The following is a 21,997-nucleotide window of genomic DNA, read 5'->3' on the forward strand; positions in this document are numbered from 1 at the left end:
GAAACTGTACAGGGCCTGGGAGCATGGGACTGAAATTAAGCAAGTCATTAGCTGGGATGGAAGACTTTGGGGAGCCACATATAAGAGTAGGATAGAAGTATATTGGCTTGGATCTGAAATACCCTTTTCTGCTTATGGTAGAAGATGGTTGCCAACCTTCACAGGGTCTCTAGATGACAGAGATAGTTCCTTTGGATAAAACAGCTGCTTTGAAAAGAGGCATTATAACCTGTTGAGATCCGTCCTGTCCCCCAAAAGCTACCCTCCCCAGGCTCCACCCCACAAATCTCCAGATATTTGCTAACCCAGATCTGGCAACCGTAGGAGGGCAGGGCCATTTTTTTCCAGTTTCTTTCTCTCAGTGCAGCCCCACATTCTCTCACATTTCCTGGGGCTTTGCTGACCCAGGGCATAATTTGAAGGGGAGCAGAAGGGATGGGAGCCAATAAATACTGAAGATAAGGCATGTAAACCAAGCTTCATCAGAGGCTCTCATTTCTTTGCTTTGGCCATTGTTGGCTAAAACATTCATGATACTGAGCCACTGAATTCCCATGAGACCTGGTGCCAAACCACAGAATCACACTGAGTATTAGTGATGGGATCTCCAGATGTGGATTTTAGCTGCAAGAAGGCAGCTGTTGGCAGCTTCAGTTAAGGATCTGGATTGTAGAACTGGGAAAGGAGGGGTATGAACTCTTCCCCCTAGTTGGAAATAATCTCTTTTCGGCTGCTTTAAGAGGAGGGCGGGGAGAAGAGTATAGATACACATAGTGTTTCTGGTTTTTTTCCACCCTTAGTGTTTAAAACAGCTGGAGGGCAATGGGGGTAGTTTCCTATTGAGGACTCGGCAATGGGGTGGGGATTAGTTCTCTTGCATTGTAACCCTGATTCGAAGCGGACCCTTCTACTGCTGCTCTTTCACAGCTAACCTATATGTCTGGGAATATGAGAACCTTATATGTTATGTGATATATGGCCTCTGGTTCATATCTTCCTTTTCTGAGATTTTTAGGTGGCCTTTGGCAAGGCTAGAGATTCCCGATCTATTGTCAGGTGGGCTAGTGCAGGTATTTTGCTATATCTCTTTTAATCACAGATTGAAGTGTGCAGCTATGTTGGTCTGAAGCAACAGAACAAAGTTTGAGTCTAGTGGCACCTTTAAGACCAACAAAGTTTAATTCTGGGTATAAGCCTTCGTTCACAAGCACACTTCTGAGAGTTTAGCAATAAGCCTGTTTTGGGAATTAGTGGAACATATGCCTTTCCTTCACTCCTTCACTACATTTCTCTTTATCCCAGGATCTACAATCTGATTCATTAGTGCTAAGGCCAATGCCAGTATTTTCTTTAACAGTTATTAAGGCTTGAAGAGAAAGTATAGGGGAGGGACTTTTGCAGAGGAAAGGTATAGGGGAAGGACTGATTGGTTCCACGGCTCATGTGTTATCACTTACCCATCTTTTGTGAACTGCGGATGCTAGTGGCCCTGTTTTATAGCCCCGGATTTTGACATTCCTGGAATATAGCATTCTTTCCCCCCTCCTCTCCATCTTCCTCTTTTGACTTCAAAATATCATTCTTGCATGTGCTGGTGAAATGCTGCTGATCCTCCCAATTCACCACAGTCAGTTATTCTCCTTTGGAAGAGCTGCAGTTGGGTAATTAATGCCGGTCACTGGCAGTTTCTCCAAATGTACAAAATAAATACATTCAAGGAACAATAATAGCATGAAGCTTTGTTTACTTTTGCCATCATTTAAAAGGAGCATTTGGTTTCTACAATTTGTCAGATATAAATTTCCTTTGTTTTCATGCTGCATTCCTTTCTGTGACCTGTTCTCTCCTCTTGTTTCCTTGAGAGATTTGAAGAGAACTGAATCTTACTGTTGGATAGCTGTAGGACACTCTCTCCTCCCCATTTAAAATGCATATCTGAGTTTTCTATTCATGGTGAAAACAGGGCATGAGAGAAGCTATTTCCTGAACATGCTAGATATAAATATTTCATGATTTTTTTTAAAAAAAAGCTGAACTAAGAGCATGTAGGGAATTAAAACCATAACTGAGTCTACTTAAAAGAACAAATAACCAGGTTCGTCTTCTTATAAACTTCCTTACGTACATCTGGCTGTCAAGTCCGGTGCCATTATAAACATTTTTTGTAGAATGCATTCCTCATTCCAATTATAAGAGAGCTTCAGAGAGTTGCTTAAGGCAAGGAGCATCAGTGTGCCCATATGATACATATCTCAGTTTGTAAATAAATAAGCCCATGCTGTTGAACACAGCATATTAGAAATAAACAAAGAAACCAGTAGCCTGGATCGATAATATCGCTAATGGTAGAAGTAATAGACAGAAAATGCTTTTTCCGAAGCAGTCCTGAACATCTTCAAATTAAGGTCTGCTGAGAATATTAGCTCCTCTACAGAAATCTAATTTGGTGGTCCCACTCGGTGTATTTGGGACTGGAGACATCCCCTCTTCCTTAATAAAAGCTTGGTTGTGACCAGTTTTTCTAGCAATGTTTTGCTTAATACTTCAGTACAGGATGCTGGAACTGAGATCCTCTTTTTCACGGTGCCCTAGTTCCTCTTCCATTACATGCATCGTCTGGGTGGAACCACAGCGCATGTTGTTGTGGCTTTGGTATGCACTTGTGGTGAGCCCATGTGGTCTGACAGGGCATAACTTCTGGTTCAACGTGGCTTACATTTCAATTAGCTTGAACAATGAAGGACTATTTCCTCACCCTTGTAGTAGTTGGTGTCTGCTTTGCCTTGTAAGGTAACAGGGGTTTTGTTTGTGGGATTTAGATGTAGCTACATAAAGAAACCCCATGGAAAGAATTAAGACTGGGCTGCTAATAAATACTCTGCTATCAGAAAGGAAAGAGGACAGCAGCTTAAAGTGAAAGTAACAGGACAGACCTAGTCACTGCCTGCTCTGTACACTGCCTGTTCTTTGTTATCTCTTGTCAAATAAGGCTTGCAGCATTTTGCAGCTTTCAGAAGTACAGTGTGCCATGATCTCTGTCCTCCAGCATTCTGGAAAAGCTACCATCAGGCTTCATCTGCTGATGCCCGGGATCCAGGTGTGAACATTCGCTTTCTTGTGTTGCCTGTCTTCCTTAGGCCTGTGCACATCGTTGGAAAAACGTCTACTACAAGACAGAGTACATCCTTCCACATGGGTTCTGCAATGTCATTCCACCCAATCTAGGATCCTATGGCAGGAACTTAATCCCGTGCTATGAAGGTAAGAGGATATCTCCCCCTCCCTGTTTTTTCTCTTGTATACTATTTATTCACTTGTGGTCGAGTGGGTTGTTAGTACCATTTGCTTCCACTTCACTAAAAGCTGGTTGCTTGCTACACAGTCCTGAGCTGAGCTACACCCTTTGAAATCCATGGAAGACAATGGGTTAAGACAGGTGTAACTCCACTTAGGATGGTGCTGTTCTGGCATTTTAACAGTCTTTAGTTTGGTGTAATGGTTAAGAGTGTGGACTCTAATCTTGGAGAACCAGGTCTGATCACCCACTCCTCCACATGCAGCTGCTGGTGTGATCTTGGGTCAGTCATAGTTCTCTCAGAGCTGTTCTCTCAAGAGCAGTTCTTTCAGAGCTCTCTCAGCCTCACCTTCCTCACAGGGTGTCTGTTGTGGGTAGAGGAAGGGAAAGGAAATTGTTAGCTGCTCTGAGACTCTGACTGACATGTGGGTCATAAATCCAATCTCCTCCTTGCCAGTGTTTCCTGCTGGGACTTCTGTGAACTACTGAGAGCAGTCATTCCTATGAGTAAATATAAATAGGTACATAAGTATCAGATTCAGAGGTGTTTTTGGTAGCTGCTATCTGACTTTGAAGACTCCTTGTATTTGCCCTGTGGTTGGTCCTTTAAGTCTTCCAAATGGATCATAATACTTTCCTGTTTTAGTAGGAGGTGACAGAGTTATTTTAGTTGCATAAAGCATGTGATGTTTTGACAAAGTGCATTAAAATATGTCTGTGTTGTAATTTTGTTTTCTTCAAGCTTAAAATCCATGTGAATAGGTTAGGTTAGCAGTTTTCCGCTCCCTTCTGCCCAGCTATAGCACAGCAACAAAACGGATATACTGCTGCAGCGGCGACCTAGAGCTGCACAATTATGTTCTGTCTGAGGTGATTTATTTGTTTATTTGTACCTGACCTTTCTCCCCAATGGGACCTACAGTGGCTTACAACATTCCTGTCTCTTCCATTTATCCTCACAACAACCTTGTGAGGTAGTGTAGCTTGAGAGATTGTGACTGTCCCAAGGTCACCCAGCAAGCTTCCACAGCACAAGTGACAATTCAAACCTGGGGCTCCCAGATCCTGTTTCGCCACGGCAGCATACTGGAGTAGGGGTGATGGTGGGAGAAGGAATGGGGGGTCATCTGGTCACTGTTGTCACTTTATGGCACCCCAGACAGCCATCACACCATGTCCTTAGCACCAGTGCAACATTGGCCTGACCTTATCATGAACTAGATGAGGGGATGTGAGGGTCTGTTTCCTTAAGTGTCTTATGAAATGACTACCTAGTCCTCTCCTGCAGGCTCTTAAGCCTGTCACACTCTTCCATAATGGCTAGATAGGCTTCTCGTTTCTGTCTTTCAGCTAACCTTTTCTGCTGTATAACCTCCTGTGCAAGCCCCTGTTGGTCTAACTGCGCTTGCTCATGTTCATCTCCCTACTATGTTTAAACAAATCATTTCTTGCCTTTCTCCTTTCTTCCTCCCACACATACTTTTAAACATCCAAGCGTAATTGTATTTATTTAAGCATTTTAGGCTGCTTTTCTCCCCAAAGAGGAGAGAATTCTAAAAACAAATAGACAAAGGAAACAAACAACTTTCGGCTGGCCCACAGGCTGACTATGACAAGCCCTGGGCTAAGGGCCATTTGGCTGTTTCCTTTAGCTTGCACTCTTGCCCCACCCAGGCCAAATACCTGCGGAAAGAGGAGCAAAATCAGCCCAGGAAGACCCTCAGCTTGCTGGCAGCATCTTCTTCATTTCCCTTCTCTGCCAGGAGTCCCAGGCCAGCATGTGTCTTGTATACACATGTGCCCAGGGGTTGTTTTGTCGAAAAATTGGTGGTGGAGCTCATCCAGGGATTATTATGCAGCTGCACCTACTATTCAATGGGCAAGGTGGGAAGGGGGAGGGGGAACCCTCAGAAAGGTTCAGGAGCTGTGCTCCTGTAAGCTCCTACTGAATCCGAGGCCTGCATATGCCAATCCCATACGCACTGTCCCTTTAGGGCACAGTTAATGTGGGGTTACAGAACTCCAGGTGGAGTCTGAGAAGTCCTTTCAGAATTACAACTATTGTCCAGACTACAGAGATCAGTTCTCCAGCAGGGAATTGCAGCTTCAGAATGCAGACTCTAAGGAATCGCATCCTCACGGAACACTTCCCAGAACCACCCCCAGATCTCTATGAATTTGGCAACTGTAAGGAAACAGCGCTGATGCCCTCTCCCATCTCTTTGTTTCCTTGAAAGCCTTTGAAGAATATATACTCCTCAGGGCATTATATGATGTTACTCTGTATAGCACCATGTACATAAGTGATGCTATATGCATCAATAGCAATAATTTTGTATTTGGTGAGCTCCGGATGACCATATCTGGTTTCTGCAACAAGCCTGTAAGGTAGTCTAAGCTGAATTATAGTGTGACTTGCCCAAGGCCACACAGTGTGTTTTGTGGTTGCTTGGGGATGCAAACTTGGCTGTCCGACATTCCAGGAAGACCCTCTTGGCTCTAATTTCGTTTTGTCATAAAGCAGGATCTAACTGTATGCCAAATTTTGTTATAAATTGGTTCCAAACATTGGCATCTTTTTCTATTCCAATACAAGTAACATTTCAAGATGTGAGACTCTTCAATTAAGATGGGAGGATGGATTGCTGTCTGGGCTTTTGCAATTGGAGGACTATTCTGGATGACATTTTGCATGTTTCTTTTTTTCTTAAAGAAGACAAGGACCGATTTCACACTACGCCTGTTCCGGGGTGGAGAGCCCTTTTGCTACCGGGGCTTCGCTCGATTTTCACACAAGTTGCCCTGGAGCTATGAGTTGGCAAGCAGGATATGCTGACAAGCGGTTTCTACTTTCTGTGGAATACCGGCGTGCCAAATCGCAGCTCCAGGGCAACTTGTGCGAAAATGGAGCAAAGCCTCGGTAGCAAAAGGGCTCTCTACCCCGGAACAAACTTAGTGTGAAATCAGTCTCTGTCTACCTTCTTTTCCACTGAAAAGCTGTGAGACTGAGATGGGGCAATTTTAGGATTGCCAGCTCTGGGTTGGGAAATACCTGGAGGTTGGGGGGTGGGTGGGACGTCAGCAGAGCATAGGGCCTACACTCCAAAGTAACCATTTTCTCTGGAGAAGCTGATCTTGGTCATCTGTAGGTCACTTGTGATAGTGGGAGGTGCTGCCTGGAGGTTGTGACAGGTGCTGCCTGGAGGTTGGCAGTCCTGCCCAATCTGTCGTGACCAGCTCCAATGACAGCTTGTCTTGCTAGAGACATTGGGAAAAAATAGCAATCATTGTCTTTATTAGCTCTTTTTAAATGATTATGGATCTGTTCAAGGCTACAACTCACGTGAAAAGGTGGATTCATTATGAGGGGGAATGACATATGTTGGATAAAGTTTAGATGGGGCTTAGATAAGGTGTCTTTTTTCTTCCTGATGATGCTAACCAGAATGCATTCAAGACAGTGGGAGAGAGAGAGAGAGAGAGAGAGAGAGAGAGAGCTCAGAACAGAACTAGTAAAATATTGAGTTAAATAGGATTTTGCAGCTGTTGACAGAGAGTTTGCTTAACCCTTCCCATGTGCCTAAAGACTTTTTTAAAAGTGCAAAGCAGTTTTGGAAAACAACAATGACATGTGTCAAGAGACTGCAACTGTTTGTACTTTGGATCCTTTAATAAAGCGCTTGCAGACTTAACAGCTATTTGGGGGAGAATTGTCTGGCATTGGTTCCATATTTGGGTCTGGGACTCCAGCTTATCTGCAATAAAATGAAAGGAACCCATAAAAATCCTCCCCCTCTGAATGCTGTATTGCTCGTTGGCCAGCTCAGCCTTGAGGGGCTAAGAAGTGTCACGGATATCATACGAAGTTTGAAGAAGCGTGTGTGCACACAAAAGCTTATTATACCCAGAAGAAAACTTTGTTGGTCTGAAAGGCGCCACCAGAATCAAACTTTGTTCTGTAGCTTCAGGCCAACATACCTACCTAAGGATATTATACAGTCTTTGTTCTTATTGCACATGGGCAGGGCAGCTCCTGGATCAGGCGATTTGCTTGTATATTTCGTGCAGATTTGATGTACAAGTAGTAAACAAAAGAATAGTCTCCTCCCCTCCCCATCCTGGTCAAGACACTAGCCAAGAGTTGTTACAAAAATAGCAGAACGTAGATCCAAGATCTAGAAAGGAACCAGTGGAAAACTGGCAGTTTTGACTGATCACAGTGTGCAGTTCATTCTGCTGCAAACTGGAATGAAAATGGAAGGCTGTCTAGTGGCACATCTGTGACTTGCCACATAGCACTGTTGCATGGGGTGACCGAGTTTTTGTGTCGGCTGAACTCTGTAACTTTCTGCTTCAAATGAAGTTAATGAACTCTGTCTTCTTTTAAAAGAAATGGCTGCGCTCCATCACTCAGAAGAAGCCATGATTTAAATTGACCGGGATCCTCCCTTCCTATAATAATCCTCTTTAATGCACCCTCCAGAAAGAAATAATGAAGTGCAGAATGAACAGGATGGAAATCAAGGGTGGGATAGATGGTTGCGCAGGGAGGAAATTACTGACAAAACAGCGGTTTGCTGCTTGCATGTACTTCTTGGAATTGAAGTAGTCAGGTTATATGTACTATTTGCTATAGTATGAAAGTCTTCAAATGACACGTTTGTATGAATTTCATGGGCTGTGTTCTAGAGGGGGGTTGCTATTTTAGTCTGCTGTTATGCAGGAGTTATGTAGCACAAAATGTGTTTGAATACAAGCTTTTGTGAGAAAGAGCTCACATCCATAGATGCTTGAAGTGTATAACTATGCCAGATTTTAAATGCAGTGTGTGTGTGTGTGGGGGGAGGGATGTTAGAAAAGGGCCAGTGCAAAACAAGATCCAAGTAATTTATTCATAAATAGTTGTTCTGAGATTGGCTGTATAGCAACAAGAGTGGGATCCATTATCACATGTGTCTGGGTATTAAGGAAGGTCCCTGGATCATGCAGGCATTTGAACTAGGGTTGCCAGGTCTGTGTTGGAAAATACCTGGAGACTGAGGGTGGATCTGGGAGAGGGCGGGGTTTGGGGAGGGGCCTCAGCATGGTAAAATGCCATAGAGTCCACCCTTCAAAGAGGTGATCTCTGCCACCTGGAAATCAGTTGTAAAACCAGGAAATCTCCAGGCCCCATCTAGAGTCTGGAAATTCTAGTTTGAACTCTAGGGTCTCTTCCTGTAGTATAGCAAGATGGCGGCCAAGGCTGAGGAAGGCAGAGTCAAACAGCGGGAGTACTCTTGGTTTGTTTGCCGTGGCTGCTTTTTATTGGTTTAATTTTTGTTTTTATCCTACCTTTCCTCCAAGGAGCTCTGTGCAATGTACATAGTTCTCCCTTCCCCATTTTTTTCCTCACAAGAACCATGTGAGCCTCCATGACTAGTGGGAATTTGAATCTGGTTCTCCCAAATCCTAGTCAGGCACTCTAACTGGCACACCCTGCTGGCTGCTCTTCACGCAAGATTCCTAAAAAATTATATTCACAAGAAGCAAGAAGGAAAAAGAAATGTTACTGATAAGACAAGAGGCATTACATTCCCAGTGTATCCCACATTCCAAATGTGATTAATTTGTGCTTCTGAAGTCACCACTTCTTATTGCTGTCTGTGTTGGCTCAGAGATGCTGCGGGACATCTTTGTTGGCACAGAGTTGAAAAAAAAGAGAGAGATGAGTCTGAGAATTTCAAGTGCATTATAGCCATTTACACAGTTACACCCCATCCAAATACACAGGCACCCCATCCAAAACGTCTCTGTAAATGACTGGATTTCTCTAAACTTCTAAAAAAACCCCCAAAACCAGACGCCTGGGACAGAATACTGCATTCTTTATTCCCCCCCCCCCCACCATGCCTGAGATTGTTTACTAAAACTATTCTGTCTGCTCTTACAAAGCTCATATATTTTAAAGTCTGTCACTTGGCTTTGTTAAAACATGCTGGAGGCCCAAGTTTATTCCCCCCCCCGGCAATGTAATTTCATAATTGCCCAATGATTTGGGTTTTTTTTATTATTGTAGGACCACTGAACTTCTACAGTGCTCAAAATGCTGCTGTTTTTCCATCTGCTGGTTTCTCAGAATGACTTTGGAGAGGGCTTTAATAAGGTGGACAGGAAGCACAGGATTAATAGAAGGCAATACATTCTAAAGTTCTGTTGGCTAATCCAAAATGGGACAGTAAGGGTGGGGAGATGATCCATGAGGCACTGCATTTCCTGTTCTCCTAGAATGTTTTTTTTTATGCAGATGTTTTCTTTGTTGCTTCTTTATTACTTATTATCAAGAAAGTTTACCAGACAAATGTCACATTGAGTACAGTGTGTTGCATGCATTTAATTGTGTTTGTTAGGCTGCTGACAGACGGGCAGTTTGGGGTGGAGTGGAGGCATCTCAAATCGGGCCTGCTCGAAAAGAGCCATCTGAAAGCCTCCACATGCACCCCAGTGAGGCAACCCCATCCCATCGGCTAGGCAGCTGGGTGCCTCCAGATGGGGAGGTGCCTCAGAAGCTGGATTCCTCTTCCCCCACCCCAAAGGGTCAAGCGGTCATGCCCTCCAGCGCTCTGAATGGTTTCTTCAAGAAAAAGAAGGCGGAAGTGGCTTGGGGTGGCTTGGCGTGGACACACAGCCAAGTCACCTCGCTTGCGCCCTTCCCCATCCAGATGGTGAGGAGGCAACTGGCAGTTGGCTCAAATATTTGCTACCACTTTGGAAGTTGGTAGCTTTTTGAGCTGCTCTCAGGAGCCTAGAGGATGGGGGTGAGTACGGGATGAAGATGGGTGGCACATGTTGCCATCTGGAGGGATTTTGGGGGGCAATTTCCGAGGTGTCTCTGAGTCAGCCCAAAGTGCTGGTCTGTAATCACCCTTAGTGAACTTCATTAAGGGACTGTGTGGATGGTACCTAGGATTCTCAGCCCTATGGCAACAAATGAGAGATTTTGGGGGTGCTGCTGAAGAGGGCAGAGTTTCAGAATAAAATGGTATTGCTTCTGGATAATGCTCTAGGATTTTCTTCAGTCTCTATGGTAAAGATCGTAGAGTCTAAGGGAGATTTTCCTCCCTTTCCTCAAATTTATAAAGGGCAGAGGACTGAAGGTAGGAGACTGCCTGTTTCCAGTGGGCAAGTGGTAAGCCTAGTGGCATCCTGCCACTCCATTCAGTTTGAAAGCCTTTTTCCAGCCCAAGAACCTGGTGTGTAGATTGGTGGATAGAGTTATTTTAGTTGTATGTTCTTTAATTCTATATTTTTGTTCAGCACTTAAAGACATTTAAGAAATCATTACTCTCTGATCTAGTTTGTTTTATTTAATTGGTTTTTCTCTGTTTGGCTTTCCCATGCTTATGTAATCCACTAGTTTCTGTCACCTCAGGAAAGGTAACTGTGATTGGTGGAAACAAGGTCTTCGTTATCACATCAGTAGGCAAGTGGTAGACTAGTAAGGAAGGCACGAGTCTTCATAGCTTTGACTGAACCAGATTAAGTAGTCTGTTGAAAGACAGTAAAAGACTACAGTGACCCATAGGAATACATTAGCAAAGGAAAGAAGTATGTGATTACATGGAATTTTTTAAACTGGATTTAGAATTCTATTTTAAAGCTAAGGTTTAAATTATTTCAGGCCTCTGAAGCATAGATATTCATAGTGACCTATTCTCAGGTCTCAATGGAGGCTTGGGAATTCAGGATAGCTCTACTGCCTCTTCAGTATCGTGGATGCTTTACTGGACTTATCCAGCCCTCTAGATTCATTTTTCTTGACCACAATTAGGGACAGAGGTATGAGCATCAGTTTACTTTAGCGCTCTGGGTTTTTTCCAAAGGGATCCAAAATGCAGCAAAATCCCTAGCTGCATCCAAAGCATTGTCTATTTCTCCTCTAATATAACTTGACTTTGCTCCTAAAGGTTGGTATGTTCTTCCCTAGCTGTCTCCCTTCAGAGTTCCTTGGTTTGCTTGATTTTTGGACTTCCCATGACCTTTTCTAGACTCCGCATCCCTGTTGAATATGGGAGCCCTCAGGTAACTCTTCCATATGACTCCCTGCAGGTACCTTTCATTTGGATCTCTCCCAATTATGGGCAGTTCTAGGGTTCTTCTGTGGTGATCTGCATAGTTCAGCTATAATTGTCAGCAGTTCTAGGGATGGGCTTCCCAGACATTTTTATAAAGTAACCCCCCCCCCCCCCCCAAAAAAGCCTGTACTTGGTAGGTACCCATCTTTTAACTGTTGTTTTAGTCAGTTGGCAGAATATCAATACATAGCAGTAAGAATTTTATTCCCTTATTCTCCCCATTGGCAGTCCATCAAGACATTGATTATTGACTTGCTTAGATACACCAACATAAAAATTTCATGTAACTGCAGGTTATTTTCTACCCACAGCACGATTCATACCCATTGCCAGTTTTGTAGACCTTTTGTAAGAAAGTCTGACTTCAGTGAAATGAGGATTTTTTTCCATTTAATTTATAGTGGATGCAGGATTTTATCCAAGACATTGTTGTATTTGTTTAAAGTGGAAATAACTGCCGTCCAGTTACTAGGGTTTTTTTCTTTTTTTAAAAACCGAGAGTTTCTGTGGTGAGACTAGGAATTATTAAGTTCTTGTGGTCTGTCAAACTATGAAGAATACATTGGGTTCCAGAGAGACAATGTCCAAAGTAATCCCATGAACATTCCATGTAACTGAGCACTGGGTAGGTTGTTGGCTGTTTTCAGTGTTACCATGCTACTTGGTGGGTGTTTTCAGAAACTGGAGCACATTGTGTTTCCCTGAAATCCCAGTTATCCTTAGGAGCATGTTGCAAGAAGCAGGAAGTGGGAATGTTTTGCAATGAAACAGTGCTTTCTTTGCCAGAGACTTGTATGTGAAGTTCATAAGCTACTCAGGCAAAGCATACAGCAGTAAAACTCTGAACTGGATCGGAGCCTGAAGCACATTTACACTCTGAATTTAAACTGGCTTCATACTGATTTGACTGTGATTTTTTTTTTCTGTGTTACCATAGATTTGTGAATGGTAAAAATTTCTTTGAGATTATTTGCCAGTTCCTTCACAAAACTACAATTCCTGAAATTTAATGGTCTGTCATAATGATATTTCGGCAGGTTTGAAATTTGGTTCAAATTTGCATTGTGAATATACCACAGGCTTCTTCATTTCTTTCCAAGGCAAATAAGTGTGACATAATAAGGTAGTAATGTAAAAGCATTGTGCCTTACCAAAAAATGGTTCCAAAAATGTTGTAATCTACTAATTTCTCCAAAAAATCCTGCATCTTTGGATAAATTGTGAGTCTTGTACTATACTACATCTCTCCATTATCGGGGTGTGAGTCAGTATAAGTGTCATGGTTGGACTGGTGGACTATGATGGGGGAAAACTGTGTTCCATCTCCACCTGCCACCAGGGCTTTTTTTGTAGAAAAAGCCCAGCAGGAACTCATTTGAATATTAGACCACACCTCCTGATATCACCAGAAGTGACATCATCATTCAGTAGGCTACTTTCCATGTATTGACACACAACAGTACAGTGCCATCAGCTGCATTTCATGAATGTGTGTTTTCACACAGCCCAATGAAAGACCCTGACTGATTTCCCACTATCCTTATGCCGCTCTCATGTTCCTCTTCTCCATGGGGCTTCCATCGGATTTTACACTATCTGCCCCGGGGCTGCAACTAGCTTTGCCTTTTTCACACGGCAAACAAACTGGTTTTTAGAGGATCTTGTTTGTTGTACGAAAGAGGCAGAGCGAGAAGAGGAGAATGAGAGTGAGGTAAGGATAGTGGGAAATTGGTCCCCTTTTTGCCTCCCCCCCCCAGCCAGAGGGAGACAGCCATGTGTGGTGAAGCAGGCAGTGGCAGGCCCAGCTTCTCCCAGGAGGGAGTGCCCATGGGCAGCTCCACATTTCTTGCTCTCTTTGCAAGCCTGTTGGAGGCTGGAGGGGGCAGAGGGGATGGAGCATGTGATCTGGGAGTGTGTGGCTGCCTAGTGCCTTCCCTCTGCCAGAGACCTTTTTTGAGCCAGAGCCTGGCCAAGCATTCCTCTGTGTTCCTGCTCAAAAAAAGCTCTCTTTGCCACAAAACTTACTGGGTAACCTTGGATCATTCATTCTCTCTCAGACTGACTTACTTCCCAGAGTTGTTGTGAGGATAAACTGGAGAAGGGAAAATCCATGTACATTGCCCTGAGTTCCTTGAAGGAATGACAGAATAAAAAAAATTTAACTAAATAAATGAAAAACAAATAATTGTAGGCAAGACTGGTATGGCTTTGCTTACAGGTGGAGGAATGGGCAACATGAGGTCCATACTGAAAGGTTCAGAGTAGCCAGTGAGAGTTGCAAAACCCAGTCCAAGTGGTTTTGAACGTGGGAGTGGAAATAATGTCCTCCGTCTGGAATTGTCTGGCTAGAGTACCCTGCCTTTGTTGATATGATCCCCCAGGAATTCCCTGTGCCTGTGTTGACGTCATTGCAGCCTGTAGTCTGCTGCTGCTGTTAATCATAGAGCTGTATCCACATACATGACGCTTTGCAAAGTTAACATAAGCAGAACAAGGTAATAGGCTTTTGCCCCAACTACAGTCTAAATTTCTGTGGTATGAAAGGGAGACTGATGGGGAGGATTAGTAGAGGGATGATTGTGAGCAGGTACAGGTAAGTGTACAGCTTTATTTTGTCGGAAGAGGATTTGGAGAGCAACCTATCAATATATGATTGGAAGTTTAGTTTTTTTAAAGGGTTGCAGCACTCATTCAGCTTTTTAAATTCTCTGCTCTTTTACTGTCCTCCCGTTCTATACAGCCTAATTTTCTGTCTGATTTAGCCAATGGGGAATTGTGTCTGTGTATTACATTGCTGCTATTCTTCCTCAGTTCGGTTTTGATAATGCTTGTGGCAATGGAGCCTGGATTTCTGAGGTTCCTGAATTCCAGAGATTGCTTTGCTTGGGTTTTGCTGGAGGCCTCCTGCAACTTGGCATCTCACATCTCATGCAGAATGAAATGAAGTTGTGCAACTGTGAACCACACGGTTCTGGCAAAGACTGGATGTGACTGTGTTTCCTCTCACTCTTTCCTTCTCACCCTGCTTAGAATATAAGAAGAAATATGGGGAAGAGCATGGGTCGTGTCAGGCTGGCATCGCAGGTTTCTTCACAGAGGTGAGTAACATGCCTTTGGTTCCTTTTGCCACAGAGTTTCCAGCTGTGAGTGCAAGAGGGCAATGCTTTTAGCCTTTTGCTTTCTGCAGGGCTTTTTTGTAGAAAAAAAGCCGGCAGGAGCTCATTTGCATATTAGGCCATGTCACCTGATGTCACCATTGCTTTACACAAGGCTTTTTTTGTAGAAAAAGCTCAGCAGGAACACATTTGCATATTAGGCCACACCCCTGACGCCAAGCCAGCCGGAACTGTGTTCCTGCTCAACCCCCCCCCCCCCCCCCCGGCTTTCTGTATACAGATCCCTCGACTTCGATACCATCATTATGCTGCAAATCGGCACATAACATTTGTGAAATGCAACAGATTTCATCAATAAATCTCTCCTTTCACTTTAAAAATTGAAACTAAAGAATAAATTTGAGTGGGGAAGAGAGGAAGAGAATAGACTGGAGAACACTGGATTTTGAAATGCTGACCTCACAAGCAAAACAAAACTCAGAAGCAAAATCTAAATAAACGCAAGAAGCTCCCACACATGGAGAACATTTTGGTTTTCTCATTTGGAGGAGGGGAGCAGTAGAAGGAACTCTGAGTTAAGCCGGTATCAGCCATGTCTTGGAATCTTCCCCTACTTACTTTGTCCTTCTGGCTCTGCATTCCAGGCCCTTAAGTAGCTGCTGTGGTAGGAGAGTGGTAAGTCCACTTGACCCAGGAAACAAATACAATACCCGATTTTTCAGCATGGTCAAACTCTTGTGTCATTTTCCTTGCATCCTCTCCAAGTCCACCTGTGGTGCTGTTGATCAGACGAGTGCTGCAAATTCCAGGCTCAGAACTCCAGCTCAGTGTAGCAGTTAGAGTGTCGAACTAGGATCTGGTGACGTAGACCCAGTTTGAATCCCTACATTGCTATGGAAGCTCACCTTGGGCCAGTCATGCCTAACTTACCTCAGAAGGTTATTTTGAGAAAAATGCAAGCCATAGGGAGAAAAGTGGAGTGGTAGAAATTAATGCAATAAATTTATTAGCACATGTTTGAGCAGCAGGGTCCCAGATGTACCTGGAGAGGACGTGAGAAAATTGTAATGTGTAGTCAGTCTCTGAGTACAGGTAACGGCATCTTGTGCTGCAAGCCGCACCCCCCCAAAATCCCGCCCTCCACAAAAAAGAAATCTCTTGTGCCTGAGCATTGAAGCAGCAGAAGAAAAAATGGAGGGGGTAATGACTTTGCAACCCTTCATGTGATCCTCTTGGGATTTCCCGAGTCTCTGTGATCCTTACCACAGAGCTTGGCAGAATTCATGGAGCATCGTTTCTGTGTGAAACAGGGTTTTCAGATGATCCCCTGGAAGTGATGTCACAGCAATTGTGATGTTCCCTCTCTCCACCTCATATCCCCCTCTGCCAAAGTCTGAGATTTAATGCTTAGCTGAAAGTGTGGAGAACTTTACCTTAAAATGTACAAAATTGCAGTGGCTTTTAGACAGTCCACTCTTATTTGGACTCTCTCTCTCATGTCAACCCTACTGTTTTAGATTTTTAATCCAGTTCCAAAAACCTTTATTGGCATAACAGTTAAACAAAAATAGCAGCACAAATCAGCTTATATGCCAACAAAAGGAGAAACAATCATACAACAATTTGTAACATTATGTGTAGTAATAATAATAGGAAAGGTCCCCTGTGCAAGCACCAGTTGTTTACGACTTTGGGGTGACATTGCTTTCACAATGTTTTCACAGCAGACTTTTTATGGGGTGGTTTGCCATTGCCTTCCCCAGTCATCTATACTTTCCCCCCAGCAAGCTGGGTACTCATTTTACCGACCTCAGAAAGATGGAAGGCTGGGTCAACCTTGAGTAGGCTACCTGAAAACCCAGCTTCCATCAGGGATCAAACTCAGGTCGTGAGCAGAGTTTAGGACTGCAGTACTTCAGCTTTAACACTCTGTGCCATGGTGACAAATAATAGGACAAAGTGATAAAAGTTTGGATCAGTAATCTCAAATCAGTATATGGATACATACAGCCCCTATGTTTCCTGATGGTTTCTGGAGCACTCACTCAGGAAAACTTTCTTCGTTCATGTAAAGAACATAAGAAGAGTCCTGTTGAACCAGATCAATTGCCCATCTTATCCAGCATCCTGTCTCACACAGTGACCATCCAGTTCCTCTGGATGGCCCACAACAGGCATAGAGGCCAGGGCCTTCCCCTGTTGTTGCCTTCTGGCTCTGGTATTCAAAGGATTAGTGCCTCTGAATGTGGAGGTACCATGGCTAGTAGCCATTAATAGCCTTATCCTCCATGAATCTATCTAATCCCCCTTTAAAACAGCTTATTCCTGTGGCCATCACTACACTGGTGTAATGTTTGCTACTCTCCAGTCTTCTGGTACAGTGGCTGAATTTAGTGCTAGGTTACATATATGTGTTAAACTGTCTTACATTTGAGTTCCTTAAGACATCTCAGATGTATACCATTAGGAACTGGAGGCTTATTGGTTTTTATTTTCCCCAGTAGGTCTAGAACAGAGGTGTCGAACTCATTTGTTATGAGGGCTGGATCTGACATGAGACCTTGTTGGGCTGGGCCAGGTTGGGCTGGGCCATGTGTATACCAATTTAAGATTACGTAGCAGAGATAAGAGCCCCATGGCGCAGAGTGGTATAGCTGCAGTACTGCAATCGAAGCCCTCTGCTCATGACCTGAGTTTGATCCCTGCGAAAGCTGGTTCAGGTAGCCGCCTCAAGGTTGACTCAGTCTTCCATTCTTCTGAGGTTGGTAAAATGAGGACCCAGCTTGCTGGGGGGAAAGTGTAGATGACTGGGGAAAGCAATGGCAAACCACTTTGTAAAAAGTCTGCCGTGAAAACGTTGTGAAAGCAACGTCACCCCAGAGTCGAAAACAACTGGTGCTTGCACGGGGGATTACCTTTACCTTTTTTTTTAGCAGAGATATAAATTTTATAAAGAACACAGACAAACACAAATATATTTTTAAAAAACACTTGAAACAAGCTTAAAATGTTAGCACTCATTGGTCCTAAAGATGCTTTCTTTGTATTTCTTCAATGGGAACCAGGGAACTGGGCAAAGGAAGCTCTGGCTCCTTCCTTCCTTCCTTCCTTCCTTCCTTCCTTCCTTCCTTCCTTCCTTCCTTCCTTCCTTCCTTCCTTCCTTCCTTCCTTCCTTCCTTCCTTCCTTCCTTCCTTCCTTCCTTCCTTCCTTCCTCAGGGGATGGGGGGAGCCTTAGCCAATAGAAGGAAGAGAGGCTTGGCTCAGTAGCTCTGCTGTGCAATTGAGACAGCCTGGCAAAGCAAGCTATTCTTCCTCCCTTCCTCTCCAAGGGAGGAGCCTCAACCAATGGAGAAAATAGAGGTTTTGCTCTGTAGCTCCTGTGCAATTGAGCATGCCTTGCAAAGCAAGCTGTTATGCAGAAGGAAACAAGATATAGGGAGCAGATGACAGTCAGTTGCTCAGGGGCCTGATAGGAGCCTTCCGGGGGCCTGATTCGGCCCCGAACTGCATGTTTGACATTGCTGGTCTAGAACGTCATCTCTGGTTGCCTCAATTTGGCTCACTTCTTCAGACTCCCTTTCTAAAAATAAGGGCTATGGCATGGGTACATGTTCCACACTTTTCACAGTGAACACAGACGCAAAAAAGCCGTTCAGCTTCTATGCCCTCTCTCCATCGTTCTTTAGCAATCTCTTTATTCCTTTGTCATTCGAAGGCACCACTGCTTCTCTGGCTGGTTTCCTGTTCCAGATAGTTTTAAAACAATGCTTATTGTTTGTCTTGATGCTTTTAGCAATCTGCTCCTAAAAAAAATATCTCTTTTTGCATGCCTGATTATCGACTTAATAATTCATTTTTTTTTTAAAAAAAAATTCAGGGTACTGTGGAAGCAGTACAACACACATAGCCCCTCATCATTTTCTGGCAAGGGGACATCCAGCCACCTGCCTCTTTGACCATGCCCCAAATGAGGGCTTGTCCCAATGTTACCCTTCTGTTCTAGGCGTCCTCCCTGGAAGTCCTTCCTTCAGCCTCCTTGCTTGGTGCCAAGTGAGATAGGCAGCATAGGTGGGGACCCTTTATGATCATAGGAGGCCAGGATGGATGAGTATTCCCCTGGGCAACATGTCAGAGATAGCATTGGGCTTATTTGGAAGGGAATGATTAAAGGGTTGGAACACTTTGCCCATGAAGAAAGGTTAAAACGCTTGGGGCTCTTTAGCTTGAAGAAACGTTGACTGAGGGGTGACAGGTTTACAAGATTATGCACGGGATAGAGAAGGTAGAGAAAGAACTACTTTTCTCCGTTTCTCTCTTTCTCACAGTACAAGAACTCATGGACACTCAATTAAATTGCTGAGCGGTCAGGTTAGAATGGATAAAAGGAAGTACTTCTTTACCCAAAGGGTGATTAACATGTGGAATTCGCTGCCTTGGCTACAGGCATAGCCAGGTTCAAGAGGGGATTGGATAAACATATGGAGCAGAGGTCCATCAGTGGCTAGTAGCCACAGCGTATTGTTGGAACTCTCTGGGACAAGAGATGCTCTTGGGAGGGGCAACAGCATGAGGACTTCTAGTGTCCTGGCCCCATTGATGGACCTCCTAATGGCACCTGGGTTTTTTGGCCACTGTGTGACAGAGTGTTGGACTGCATGGGCCATTGGCCTGATCCAACATGGCTTCTCTTATGTTCTCTTATGTTATGAATGTTCCAAACCACCGAGGTGGTGAGAAAGCAGGGAGAGGGAGGAAAAGAACTTCCAGAGTAGAAAATGACCACAAGGATATATTTTTATTATTGCTGGGTCTTCTGGCCATTGATAGTACTGGTTCCCTGGGTACCACCACTGATGTTAACTGGCCACCTGACATTCTCCTCAAGGCTAAAAGACAGTAGAGAACTGCATCTGTTGTCACTTACTGTGTCTATTGGAATTGTCTATTGGGTGTTGTGTAATGTCTAGTCCTGCCTTAGGTGAAAGTCTGAAAGATTACTTTTGAAGGCATTGTTATGTTTGGTTCAAAGTGCTTAATTGCCCTGGTTCATGTAAGTAACACTTGTACCACAATGAGCTAAAAAAGATTCAGTGGGCTCGTTCCAGGTTAATCTTGTCTGAGTGGCAATGCTTGTGATAATGTTTTTGATCATAGGAGCCTTTGTCGGCAGCAGCTGTTTCCTGACTCCTTGGCAATATTGACGCTGTTTTTTTTCCCATGCTCCGAATTCCCTGTGCCTGCTCTTTGCTCAAAAGATGGCTTTGAACTTTGAGTACTCCAGCCCTAGAGTTCAGCCATTTCAGTATGAGCAGGAAATGTAGATAAATGAGTTCTGGGTCAAACAGGCAGGCACCTAGTGTATATGTACTCAGCCCTTTCTAATTCTTTCTTTTGAGGGACCACTGTGGGTAGGTGGGAACTTATTTTATTAACCTTTTATTTCTGTCCCATTTTCTTTAGTAACAGACTTAATTCAGAGCAGCTAACAGTCCCTTCAAAAACACATCAGTGAAAAAAGTAAATGTAATAGATAAGTGCAAAGTCCAGCACTAAAAACAAAACAACCCCCCCCCCCCAAAGCTCCAGTAAAATAAAACAGAAAACAAAATGGCAGAGGAGATTAGAGTAAAGCAAATTAATCCAAAGGTTATGAAGAAATAACATAATCTTTGACTGTTGTCTTAAGGCTGGGACCAAATGTGTCAAGCCTGTGGCAGAAAGAGTATTCAGGAGGTCTAATGCTGGCTGTTATCTGTGAGCACGACCCACTATGCCGCATGTGGCAGAGGAACCAAAAGAAAGGTCTGAAGTGAAGCATGGGTAGGTAGCTTCATGTGGGAGCAGACTGGGTCTTCAGATACTCCCAAGGCCAGACTTCAGGTGACTTTAGCTCACAGAAATAATGCCTATTCTTTCTTGCATTCTGAGAGGAGATGTAGGAAGCAGCATTTACCTCCCTTTTATAACCACCTCCACTCTTCTTGTTGCCCTTTTTAAATGCAGCCACATACTACGTCCCTCTGTCTCTGAGGGCTATTCAGCAAATCCCAGACCCCAGACCCAGCCCTTAGCAGGGAAGAGCAGGAAAACTATTCTTGTGTCCCTGTTTATCATCTTTGTGCCCTACTGCACACCTCTACCTGTATGTCAGATGTCAGAGGGTTACTGTAGCCCTGCTGAAAGTATATGATTGTTGTAAACCTTTGCCCCTGAATGGCTTAAACACTATGTGGAGGGCACAGATTGTTTTGATGTGATGTGATGTATCACGGAAGAAATAATCTGCCATATGATAAAATATGTAATGTGAACCAGCTTTAAATTAACCAACAGTGTTTTGGTGTGTCTGTCTGTCTGTCTCTCTCTGTGTAAAGGAAATGATCTTTATTTTCACATTTTTTCCCAGGGGTCCCCCAACATATTGCATGTTGTGAGCCCAGATTATCCTGATCTCATGCTGTTCTACTCTGCAGCCCTTGTTTTTGGACTGAGGACAATGTTGAGCCTCAAATCTTATTTGTTTCATTTTGTAATATCAGATGGAGTTTTAGTGTAACAACACTCTTGTTCTTGGTAGGAGCTGGTTGTTATGGGAGCCCCCGGGTCTTTCTACTGGACAGGAACCATCAAAGTTCTGAATCTCACTGATAATACTTACTTTAAATTGAATGATGAGGCTGTAATTGCCAAACGGTATACCTACCTAGGTGAGTAATGTAGATGTTTCAAATTTTAATGCTAATCTGTCTTCACATAGTTTTTTCATAGTGGGGAAAACTGATATAAATCTGAACACCACGCTTGTCTGACAACTCTTGATCTAATGGTTCTCAAACTATACTGTGTGGAGACTGGGCTTCTGTAGATGCTTATGAGGGCCCAGTGATGAAGTTAGTTATGTCATATCACTTGTTCACCACTAATGAAGTTGAACTTTTCAACTGGATTTTGCCCATTCACACAGTAAAATCCAGTTGGAAAGTGTGCTGAAAGTGGATTTAAATTGGATTATTTAGTGTTTGTGACCACAGATTCTACTCTCAGCCCTGGCTCACTGGTATTGTATTGCTATCATTAAAGTTTCTCTGTCAGAATATACCTAAATCACAAACGTAACCATTATTGCTTTTGTCTCCTGATTGTGGAAAGCACTGTGAAGTCACAGCTGATTTATGGTGACCTTGTAGGGTTTTCAAGGCAGGAAACATTCTGATGTGGTTTGCCATTGCCCACCTCTGCCAAATGACCGTGGATTTTTTTGGTGGTCTCCCGTCCAAAGACTAACCAGGGTTGACTCTGCTTAGCTTCTGAGATCTGATGAGATTAGGCTAGCCTGAGCTATCCAAGTCAGGGCCTTCTTCTCCTGTATCCCAGGAATTAGTGCATATGATTTAAATCTTTGTCAGGAAAATATCATCTTTGAAAATCAAATTTTTCTGCATTGGTTCCTTAGTTTTAATTTTTGACACTGGTT

General features: G+C 43.6%; 1 protein-coding gene across 1 annotated transcript in view; it reads left to right on the forward strand.

The window, feature by feature from the left end:
- Window positions 1–21,997, forward strand: part of ITGA9 (integrin subunit alpha 9) — a 297,444-nt gene that overhangs the window by 30,714 nt on the left and 244,733 nt on the right. The window contains exons 4-6 of the mRNA XM_060247617.1: window positions 3,138–3,261; window positions 14,437–14,504; window positions 21,101–21,230. Of these exons, the coding sequence (XP_060103600.1) occupies window positions 3,138–3,261; window positions 14,437–14,504; window positions 21,101–21,230 (322 nt within the window). The remainder of the gene's footprint in view (window positions 1–3,137; window positions 3,262–14,436; window positions 14,505–21,100; window positions 21,231–21,997) is intronic.

Source organism: Heteronotia binoei, chromosome 10 (assembly GCF_032191835.1).
Source record: "Heteronotia binoei isolate CCM8104 ecotype False Entrance Well chromosome 10, APGP_CSIRO_Hbin_v1, whole genome shotgun sequence".
NCBI classification, from domain to species: domain Eukaryota; kingdom Metazoa; phylum Chordata; class Lepidosauria; order Squamata; family Gekkonidae; genus Heteronotia; species Heteronotia binoei.